Raw genomic sequence first — 12,053 nt, 5'->3', positions numbered from 1 at the left:
GGAAGACAGGGCAGCTGGGGCCATGAGGCTCTGCCTTTTGGCCATTGGAGCAGGGAGGGGGGGGGGGATATACACCGCGCGTCGTACTGAGCCAAGGGCTGGAAACCTGCGACTAATCACACCCAGGGTTGTTGTGGCGTGTCTGATCCATAATTGAACGCACCTTGATTAGGGAAAGATGCTCAAATGACTCGCAGTCATGAATGCACTAATTGATACAGTGCCTCTCGTAACGCAAAAACGGTGGGCTGAGTTGAGCGAATCACTCGGTACAGAGCGACGGGTTTACGATTCCTCATAGTCGTTTCCCCGCTGTCGAAATTACATACGGGCTGAGTGTGAAAAGACCGCCCTGTGTTCTCTCTATGCCCGTTTTACTCTCTCCCGTTAAGACAGATCTGGACAGACCGGTAGAGGCTGAGACTCCAAAGGTGTCCAGAATTCCTGAGAGTGGATTGTCTCTGCTGCCTTCCTCACACGGCACAAGGCTGTGATTTATCTCCAGGTTTCCGTGACGTCGCACCGTGACCTTTCCGAGGGGGGCACTTTAAAAGGCTGCGGATTCAATGGAGCTGTAGTCGTACAGCCTGACAGCTGCTATGACAACAACAGAGAGCCCCTGGTTAGACAGCCCTGGTTAACACTCCCACACATACCTCAAAAATTGTAAGAGAGAGGGAGGGAGAGAGAGAGAGAGAGAGAGAGAGAGAGAGAGAGAGAGAGAGAGAGAGAGAGAGAGAGAGAGAGAGAGAGAGAGAGAGAGAGAGAGAGAGAGAGGTTAGGTTCTGGATCAAATGAGTAAAAAAATAACTAAATAAGATTTGAACATGTATGTTTTGTCACAACTTTTTTTTTATTATTGGGTTCATCTAGTAATGATAGAGCGGGGAGATGGGTCAAGGTGTGGAGAGGATGAATGGAAGTTATTTAGTTTGCTTTCCTAACTTTGAATTTGTGTGTGCATGATTCCCTGTGTGAATACCGCATCACCTAGTGGAATGAAACAAATAAAGCTAATTACACCCCTATACAGCTAGTGCCAGGGGTTCATTCATTCTTCAGACTAATAAGATAGTTATTTTTCATTTTTTCATGGCCAAATACATAAAGAGTTACAGGTACAATCTTGGTCTTCTCCATCGCTATAGCAACACGGCAATGTGGGGTGCTCTGAATAGAAATAAGATGTCATGATCACAACCTCTTTTAATCTTGTGAGGGGGCAACGACTTTCTATAGCTCCTGTATAGCAGACATGAAGCATTTCTTATTATTTGACAAAGAACAGTAAACATAGAAAACTGATGAAGAAAGCAATATATATCTGGCACGAATCAAGGCCAACAACTGCCAAAGCATCCCATAAACAGCTTATCAGTTAATTTAAAATCCATCGGAAATGACTCAATGTAATTGTAATAAGTACGATTAGCATCCCAAAAGAAACACTGAGAGTGTCTGTGTTCTTTATTTCTTGAATATTTTGGCTCATTTGATACATCGAAATTCTGAATACAAATCAATTTTATGCAACATAATTGACAGAATCTTATGGATTCTACATACTTTCTGATTACAAATATGAATATGAAGAATTAAGCTCCACAAGGTAATGACAAAAATGTTAAACCCATGAGCATAGGTTTCATTTACGGTCAGACATTGATTCAGGCCAACAGAATAATTTCCAGTCAGAGGAATTCTGATTGGTAATACATTGTAGGAATCTTTGGAATAAATTGATGCACTGTGTGCCGCCATATGACTGTATTTTCAAAGGCGAGGAGTGAAATGACATGATATTTCACACACTTTTTAATTTCCCCTACTCTGATGACAATGAGAATAGAGACAACACCTTTCAGAATAGTTTTGCTTTGTGAAACGTTTCCTTTGGCAGCTGTTCCTCAAGATTATGGCATACGCGAGCAAAAGCAAAGTCCAGCTTCCAGCAAAAGGAAGAGCCCACTTAAATCAATTTGGCAGCTCGACAGAAACACATGCCTCTTCTCTGCATGTTTATAATTCATTAGGAGGTTGTTCCAACAATGGCATCCAAAATCTATTAGAGCAAACAGCTGTCCATTACAGTCAGAGGGACGGCAAGGCAGATATGTATTTTGTTTCTCTACATGAAATGTTAGGAACTGGCTGATTTGCACAATTTGGGCCATCTTTAAATCTACATTACAATTATGTGTCATTTAAAAAAGTATCTTTGAATGTGCTGGCCTCGAATGTAACAACCAATTCTATTGCATATATTGCTGGAAGACAAACAAACACAAAAATCAAAGCATTCGCCCGGGAGTCAAGGTGAGTGTTTTACTAGGAATTGTCTCCTATTTAGAAAAGGTGCCGGAAATCCATGAAGTAAAGACAAGCTGTGGTACGAGATATCAAGAACAAACAGACCCTGCTCGGCCAGATAAAAGGCTGCCTTTGAACAGGAGGTACACAGAAAGCCAGCGGTGCACTACACCATGTTCTCCATACCAACCAGTCCACGGCCCCTTGGTGGCCCCCCAGACACAAAGTAGAGACCAACCAGTCCACGTACCCATGGTGGCCCCCCAGACAGAAAGTAAAGACCAACTAGTCCACGGCCCCATGGCGGCCCCCCAGGACAGAAAGTAAAGACCAACTAGTCCACGGCCCCATGGCGGCCCCCCAGGACAGAAAGTAGAGACCAACCAGTCCACGGCCCCATGGCGGCCCCCATAGGACAGAAAGGGGGGCAGTGGAGAGAAGTAAAGCAGCCACAACCACCACCATGTCCATTCTTTAAATCTATGAGCTTACTTCTTTGCTGGCAACACAACTGCAACAGCAAGCAGGTACATGATTTCAATGATGCATGAACGAGATTGAGTGAGAGAGACACACAGAGGGACAAAGAGAGAGAGTGACAAACGTTCTCGCGTTTACTGATAAACAGGAACCACTTAGGGGTGGATCAGAGAGATTGCCTCTTCCATTGCAGATAAGCCTCGGTGCAGCTAGACCTGCAGAAATCCATTCAAACACAATGGAGATCCTGCATGAACCCCTACCCACATCCCATGTCTGAGGTCTGCCACTTAATGCTGGTGGAGCATCTTCGGTCATCTGCTTTTAAGATATTTATGTTATCTTTATCTCCATCTCCTAACAGAGGCCACGATGGCAAGGCTGTGAAATACTGTGGTTCTGTTTTTTTAATCATGAAAAAAAGCAGAGTTTAACTAAAACAGGTCTCAGGGGACTATAGACAAATGCCTTTCCTTCAAAGTGTATGTTTTTATTTGAACTTGTTATTACCACATACACATTTTCCTTACTGTCATACACTTGCAAAACAGTGTTGGTATTTCACATGAACTATTCAATGCAAACAGTGGAGGAAAGCCAACCAGTCCCTGACAATAAAATCAACAGAGAGAGAGATTCACATTCATCCAGTACGAATATGTGTGTGTGTGTGTGTGTGTGTGTGTGTGTGTGTGTGTGTGTGTGTGTGTGTGTGTGTGTGTGTGTGTGTGTGTGTGTGTATGTGTGTGTGTGTGTGTGTGTGTGTGTGTGTGTGTGTGTGTGTGTGTGTCTGTCTGACTGCGTGTCTGTGTGTCTGTGTTTGTGGCGTGTACGAGTGCATGTGTGCGTGCATTAATGCGCTCATGAATGCGCTCATGTGTGTGTGTTGGTGTGCAGTGCAGCAGTTCAATAGGACTGCGATGTGCATAACCCAAGAGGTCCGGGCAGGAGGTCAGGGTCAGGTGTCACAACACTCTTTGATGTTCTGCGGTAGAGTCGGCGGCTGGACGAGGTGTACAAACTGTACGCTTCGGGGAGCATAATGCCGCCAAACAAGGAGCAGGTTTGAGAGTCTTTGGTATAACATTACCACGGCAACAGTGTTTTGGCACAACTTTAGATTACAAGTCAAGTTGTTTTATCGGTAGATGACAAAATTCAGACTCAGGTTTTTTTTTCTCACATGTATTGTATCAATCTGTTTCAGTTGAAGCAAGTCTGAGTGATGGAGGAAATGTTGCCATGGGCAGTAAGAAAGTGATGTTATTCATGCACTTAATACTTAAGACTGGTACTGAAGACAGTTGAGTGAAAAGATGGTTGAATGATATGTGGCTAAACTGTGTCGGGCAGTGAGATTGAGTGTTGGATTCTGGTAATGTAAAGTACTTACATTTACAGACGCCATCTTGCCAAGTTGACAGGCCTCCTGTGAACACCAGAAGAACAGACGTTATAAATCGCTGCCACGCACGAGAAGTCATGCGTTGAGTGCATATTTACTGTAAAGAGAAAACTAATTATTCAGAGCCCCAGAGAGAGAGAGAGAGAGAGAGAGAGAGAGAGAGAGAGAGAGAGAGAGAGAGAGAGAGAGAGAAATGCTGTGGATATGTTACATTCAAGATGGAATCAGCTAGACCTAATAATATCTGACCGTCAGGCTGCTAAATTTGTTCCCCTATAAAGGGAGACTCGTCTTTAGGGCAGTCATTGATTTCTAAACGGGATGAGTGCGGGAGGACGCATAGAGCTCTCCCTGCTGGGCCCCTTACCGATGTAAAGAGAGAGTGACATTTGAAGCAACACAAGCCACAAGCATGTGACTCTTTGATGAAGATGTTTTCTGTGCATGTCAAAGGGGGGGAAGAGAAAAAGTGAAAGGAATATCAAATGAAGATTCAGAATTGAACAATAAACAGCGACAAGTTTTCTAAATTAAGAACAAAGGGCCCTGAGGGGCCCGCAAAATAGCCTCCTGCCCCGGGGGACGGTGATAACTCACACAGCGATACAGATAACAGCATTTCATTTTTAATCATAAATTTACCTCTTTTTTTGTACGGAGGGCCTAACAACTGGGCTACACCACATCTCCCGAACCAAAAGTATAATAGAAATGCAAACAGTGGAAAAAGACACAGAGTCCGCTTTAGGGGTGGGGGATGGGGGGGAGAGGTGGGGAATGGACTTCTGGAGAGAAAAAGTGAAAAACAACAGCCAACAGAGTCAAAAAGTTAAACAGATTATGCTGCCATAATTGTTGGTGAAGAAGTAAATAATTAAACTCAAGCATAATCGCCTGACGACCGCACACAGGCTCGCCAAGCAGTTTTAAATGCGGGAATCTTTTTTTACGATGTACACCTGGACAGTTCCAGGTCTCCAGGGCTTTAGGGTCCTTATATCCGTCTCTGTCCTGCTTTCAAAACGGCTAATAGCCTTTTAATGATATGCTACTGTGCTGCTGTGTGATTTTCCCGGAGGTCCTTTAAACTTACATGAATGATCCATGTGATTATGTGCTTTCTATAGTGATCGATGTGGCCTTGACCACAAAGCTCTCACAAAGGTGTGAGCTACACCCTCGCAAAAGTAAATGTGCCATCACATTGCTCGGGTTAAAAGGCCAGTGGACAAACTCCCCAAGTGTGGAAAGAAAGAAAGATACAACGAAATTGATTATTTTCTGAAAATGTTTTCGTGGCTGTGAAGGAGGCATCCAGGGATGGCTGCTATGCGTTGCTAAAGCGCTTTTAATGTTCAGAATTTCCTCACTGCGCTTATTGGTATCACCACTCCTCTGGTACCAGGTACCCACTTATATCACCACTCCTCTGGTACCAGGTACCCACTTATATCACCACTACTGTGGTACCAGGTACCACCTTATATCACCACTACTGTGGTACTACCAGGTACCCAATTATATCACCTCTATTGTGGTACCAGGTACCTACCTATCACCACTACTGTGGTACCAGTTACCATCTTATATCACAACTACTGTGGTACCGGGTACCTACTTATATCAACACGCTTCTGCCATCACGCAACAGCACAGGAAATCATGTCATCAGACGGAAAAGAAAATCCTCATTTTAGTCAGCTGATTTTGAAATAATGTGTAAAACCCTCTTGGAGATCCCCCCCCCCCATCCCCCACACGCATTTCCAATGATTACGATGATGATGTTTTTAACACTTGAATTATAATTGTATTATAATTGACATCCAACCCTAATTTTCCATTCATCAAGATGTATGCAATTTAAAGCACTAGAAGCATTTTTGCATGATTGCTCAGAGGATGACAAGATAGACTCTTTCTGCTCCAGATGAGCAGGGGGCCAGAGTCCGGATCTCTGCTCCAAGGACTAACGTTTTCTATGCAGATCGCTAAAGCTTCCTTTAGCACGCGCTATTTCACTTCCTTTAAATAGACTAATCCAAATATCGGTTTGTATCTGGATTAAAACCTATCAGTGATCAATGAGTCTGGTGGTGCGTTTGGTTGGGGCTCCACTCACAAAGACCAGATGAGTCTGTATTTGGTTTTTACCACTTCGTTACCAATCGTTCTAACCTGAAAAATACGTTCCCCTTCAGATTCTGGAGAGGGAACAAGCATTTGAGAGCATATCGGGGCACATTATTCTTAATTATTGTTAGTCAAACACCAAGATGAAATAATAAATAGCTTTACTATTGTTTATTACCAATAGTTATTTTGGACACAACTATAGAACATTATCTTGTCACATGGAGGGCTTTAAAATAAGACGTAAGCATGAGCACATTTTAGCCCCTTAATACATTGCACCATCTACCGGTATGGTTCCTATTCCCCATTTCACATGGCGTGTTTATTTCTGCACGATATCGGCTACGACACGCCGTTGTCCGGGGCTGTTTGAAGAGCGTCTCATTTGCATCCACTGAAGAGTCTTTTAAGGCTACTTTTGCTGATCGGTCTCAAACGTATGTTTTATTCAGCAACTCAGGACACAAATAGCGCCTGTTCCCCGGAATGCAGTCCAATTAAACGTATGTTAATAGAAACCTTGAGCTGTCGTCGCATATCTGTGGTAGGTGACCGGTCATATTAACGTCAAGACGTTCGGAGAAAGTAAAATAAAATAATAAAAAGACAACATGAGGCTACGGCAAAAGTGGAACACCGACGGGTCAGGGTTCCTGGGCTCAACGGCCCCTGCTCCCCTCTCCAACCACAGGCTCTCAGAGGAACAACAGGCAGACCACCAGAGAGAGAGAGAGACAGAGGGGGTAGCTAAAGAGAGAGAGAGATTTGAAAAGAGAGGGAGAGAGAGGGAGAGAGGGAGATAGAGAGGGGGAAGCTATACAGAGAGAGAGAGAGAGAGAGAGAGAGAGAGAGAGAGAGAGAGAGAGAGAGAGAGAGAGAGAGAGAGAGAGAGAGAGAGACAGAGAGAGAGACAGAGAGAGAGAGAGAGAGAGAGAGAGAGAGAGAGAGAGAGAGAGAGAGAGAGAGAGAGAGATCTGAAAAGAGAGGGAGGAGAGAAATAGGGAGATAGAAAGTGGGAAGCTACAGAGAGAGAGAGAAAGATCTGAAAAGAGAGGGAGAGAGAGAGGGAGATAGAGAGGGGGAAGCTACAGAGAGAGAGAGAAAGATCTGAAAAGATAGGGAGAGAGAGGGAGAGGGGGAAGCTACAGAGAGAGAGAGAGATCTGACAAGAGAGGGAGCGAGAGAGAGAGGGAGATAGAGATTGGGAAGCTACAGAGAGAGGGAGAGATCTAAAAAGAGAGGGAGATAGAGATGGGGACGCTACAGAGAGATGGAGAGAGAGATCTGAAAAGAGAGGGAGAGAGAGAGGGACATAGAGAGGGGGGGGCTACAGAGAGAGAGAGAGATCTGAAAAGAGAGGGAGAGAGAGGTTGAGAAATTGAGGTAGAGAATGAGAGAGAGGGATACTGGAGAGAGAGAGAGAGGAAGGGAGGGAGATAAATGGAGAATGAGAGAGAGGGTGATCGATGGTTGAGAGAGAGAGTGATGGTAGGGTAAGAGATAGAAAGAGAGAGAGAGAGAGAGAGAGAGAGAGAGAGAGAGAGAGAGAGAGAGAGAGAGAGAGAGAGAGAGAGAGAGAGCGATGGTAGAGACAGATTGAGAGGAGAAAGAGAGAGAGAGAGCGATGGTCTAGAGAGAGAAAGCGATGGTGGAGGGAGACATTGATAGAGCAAAAGAGAGGAATGGGAGAGATGGTGGAGATAAGTGCGATTGTTGGTGAGGCACATCAAAGTGTGGGGGATGTCTTGGCGAGCAGAGGCGAGAGGGACTGGGTCTTTGATCACCCCGGGCTCTCTGATCATTAAAATATTGGATCAATTATTGAGAAGCCCCCAGAACCCCCCTTATTGTGCTTCCATGCGGAATCAGAATTCTCCCTTCAAACCCTGAGCCACAGTAGCACCATGAATACATAGGAGGAAAGCTGATCATCACACGCCAGGAGTTATATCTGACATAACCTGCCGATAAAGAAATGCATTCATAAAAAAATAACCAGAAACAAGAGCACACGCATAATCCACTGATTGTCTTGGGAGTTTTGCATCAGTGATTGTTGATTATTAACAGGTTTGTGGGAGCTACCTGCGACGGCAGAGCTCATCCCTGGAGGTGTCGGAGTTAGGAGAGGGGGGAGGGGTAACGATGGCAGACGCTGAGGCTCAATAATAACGGTGAAAGTGCTAGCGGCAGAAAGGCCGCGTGATGCAGCGCGTGGGGGAGACGTCCCTGCCGTGTGATTGGCTGCTGGGGCGGGGGGTGCTAACTGTTTCTGCAGTTTAGTAGTCTGGCGCGCCAGGCGGCTGGAGTTATTAAGATGTTTTAAAAAGGCATGCACCCTCATTACGCTCCTTCAAACAGCAACATGTTTCATTCTTATTATCACAACGTATTGGTTCCACATACAAGTGTTAAATTAATTCATCAAGTATTAATGTTTATTGAAAAGGACTTATAGGAGGGCATAAGGGGTTCACTGGATATTGGAAATAAAGAAATTTATTTCACAGCATATTTCAAGATAACACAGCGGCTCGCCAAGCACTATTGTTCAGCATCCTGTTGGGCTTCAGATTCTGCATCTGCAGAGTCAACGAACACCGGACCACCAAACGATCACCGTGCTCCACTGATGCATGCAAGCTCATTTCCGCTGTTTGAACTTCTCGTAGAGGGTGCATTCGGTTGCCTGCAGTCAGAACATCTGTAAATAATGAGGCAAAGACAACGATGATGCAGCTTCCTCTCCCATGCTACAGATCCCACCTCACACCACCACCCTATTTGATCCAATCCTAAAAAAGACTTTCCCTCGGTTGCTTCCGAGCTACAGTACATACACTTACACAACTTCTTGAATCTGAGTCAATATTTCCATGACTAAATGGCTCAACGCTTTGACCTCCTTAACGCTGGCACTAGAACCCTTACATCAAAGCCATGCTGCAACATTCCCCCTCCATTAGCAAAGGAGATCGAGTGTATCAAGTGCGTAAAGCCCCTTCCCCCCCTTTCTGCAGTTTGTGAAAAATTATTTTTGAAAGGGGTGTGTGATGTGCTAACGTGAAGCTACACTGAAAGCCCTAAACTTGTCTGCAGGGCCCTCATGCTCCTAATGGTTTAACACTAATGAGATCTGCTGCTCTCTTCTCCAGCGCGGCACCCACACAACAGTTTACTGCACAGTGTAAATACCTTTGAAGACGGCATGAGACTCAACCCCACAGTGGTGTGTGCGAGCACGCCGGCTCCCCAGTTAGAGCTAGTTTGTCTATGTTTTTTTGCATGTGATTTTTATCGAACACTGCCAAAAGCTTGTCCAGCGCTTCTCTCACATTTGTGGCCGCGATGGAGTGGAGCTGCTGTTTTTTGTCAATTCAAGTGAAAATAATGGTCATGCGCGGCTTGTCCGTGCTAATCAGTATTCATGTATGTCAGGCAGTGCCACACACTTCTTCTACTTTGGATGTTTGGTGAAAGTGAGAAAGGAAAAACATAGCTCATGTGGCCAGCGATCAAGTGCTTAACCCCAGAGACTGGACGGATCTGACTGAATCCATCCATGTAGGGAGGACAGCTCTGTCAGGAGGCTGTTCCCCAGAGCAGAGAAAAGTCCTCACAAGCACAGTTAATCATACATAGGCTGGCTGGCGGACATATCCACCTACACACACATTCACACACACAGATGCGTGCACACACACGCACATACACATGTTCTAACACATGCTCACTCACATACAAACAAAAACCCACCAACGCACACAGACACACACAGACACACACACACACACACACACACACACACACACACACACACACACACACACACACACACACACACACACACACACCTACAAACAAACACACTCACATGCATAAGGGCAAACACACAAGTAAGAAACCCTGCGTGCCTGCCATCTGCTAATGTACCCGGGCACAAGAGATCTCCGCGCTTCAGCCAAGAAATACTGAGCAAGAAGTTTACACACCGCTTATTGGCGGACACAGCATGTCTTGGACAGGGCAATAAAAATGTTGCAAACAAACACCTCCTCATCAAAAGGGACTAATAAAGTCTTCAATACACTTAAGTGTAGTCTTAGATAAATACAATCCCCCATTTGCCCCCTGTATCGGTGTGCCTCCGTCCAAAGGCTATTGACATAATTATTGGCATTCAATAAAGGGAAACCCTCTCAGCAAACTCTGGGGAGTGCGGTGTAAATCCTACAGAAGGCACTCCAGGCCTGTTCAGGAAGGAACTTTGCTTTAAGTACTCCACAGCCAGCATTTCGACCCGCTCGGTCAAACAAATTTTGATTTACAAGTGGACAACATGTTGCATTTACATCAGCTTATTATTTTGAAGTGCTTTGTGTGTATCCCCCAGGAGCCTACATTTTCACCCACACACACACCCACCCACCCACCCACCCACCCACCCACCCACACACACACACACGCGCACGCATAGAGGAACCCTTACCCTTAGCTCTGAGTGAGGTATTGATCTGCCCATGGTAGCGGACCCTCCTGATTTCATTAGGCGAGCTGCTGTTAATTACTCCACTCCCTAACCTTTTGCTGTTTCATTTGGACCCACAAATTGGCAGAGAGTAAAAAGAAAAGCAAAAGGAAGGGGAAGAGGAAGGCAAGTAGGAAGTGGAAGTAAAAGAGGTGAGGGAGGGAGGGAGGGAGGGCCACATCATGGCAGATTTGTTCCCCCTCTCTCCCTCTCCTCTCACTTACACACACCACATCGCTCCCAAGTGGGATCATCATTTAAAAAGAGGGAAAAGAAAGTTCATCAATGTTCCTGTGTGCTCATCACATTATGCGGAGTGCGGCTACTGTGGTAATGTGTTTCAGAGGATTCATTTATTGGGGCTGGATAGAGCGTGAGGGGGTGGTGGGAGGGTGTCAAGGGAGCAAGGGGAGAGGCATGCGAACAAAAATGGGTTTCACAGCCATGTAGAACGATCATTATTACCTCGTTGATCAATTGTCGTCTATTTGCATGCTGGGGGTCAACGTCATATATAAAATTATTTTCCATGAATAGAAAGTGCTTTGCTATACCGTTAATGCCTTTCTAATTGTGCCTTCTTGCTGATGATTAAATAAGATATTAAAAAGGACACATATAAGACTAGCTTTAACACCTTATGGTGCAGTCTTCCGTTGCGCAGCATACTAAGCAAATTTAAATCACGGATGATGTAAATCATTAACCATGAGAGCCCGGGAGACCAGATGAGCAGTCTTGTGCTTTATATTCATGTCGTGTCCATCTGTAACAACCTGCACATCAAGGGTTGCTTGATAGAAATTAGTACTTAAAGTAATTGGTGTGCCGCAACACGATACAATTATTCCCACAATAAAGTGCATCAACGTTGTTCCGACGCGACGCAGATCAAGCATCAACACGTTACCGAGTGCCATTTCGTTTACGTTAATCCGTCCCCGCCATAGAATCGTATAACGCCACGGCAGTTAGCAACGACAAACATCAGCGTTTTGCACCGCAACGCTTTACCGGCGGATGTCCTTTTTCCTCAAGGTTGAACCCATTCCAGTTGAAAGAAAGGGATTCGATGCGGGTTTCAAAGGAGAAATTGAGAATAACTCTTTCAGACGAGATAATAACTTCATCATAATTAGCTTGGTGGCGCCTGGGAGCGCCGAATCGCTGGTTGCTCTGGGATCTGCTCTGATT

At 45.1% G+C, this 12,053-nt stretch overlaps 1 protein-coding gene across 2 annotated transcripts in view; it reads right to left on the bottom strand.

The window, feature by feature from the left end:
* pcdh11 (protocadherin 11) overlaps positions 1 to 12,053 on the bottom strand; it is a 136,558-nt gene that overhangs the window by 57,596 nt on the left and 66,909 nt on the right. For both annotated transcript variants that reach the window (XM_030368887.1, XM_030368888.1), the window contains one exon: positions 4,184 to 4,219. In XM_030368887.1, coding sequence (XP_030224747.1) covers positions 4,184 to 4,219 — 36 coding nt within the window. The remainder of the gene's footprint in view (positions 1 to 4,183; positions 4,220 to 12,053) is intronic.

This window comes from Gadus morhua, chromosome 10 (assembly GCF_902167405.1).
Source record: "Gadus morhua chromosome 10, gadMor3.0, whole genome shotgun sequence".
NCBI lineage: Eukaryota > Metazoa > Chordata > Actinopteri > Gadiformes > Gadidae > Gadus > Gadus morhua.
The sequence above is the reverse complement of the archived record's forward strand: the minus strand, read 5'-3'. Positions and strand labels throughout refer to the sequence as shown.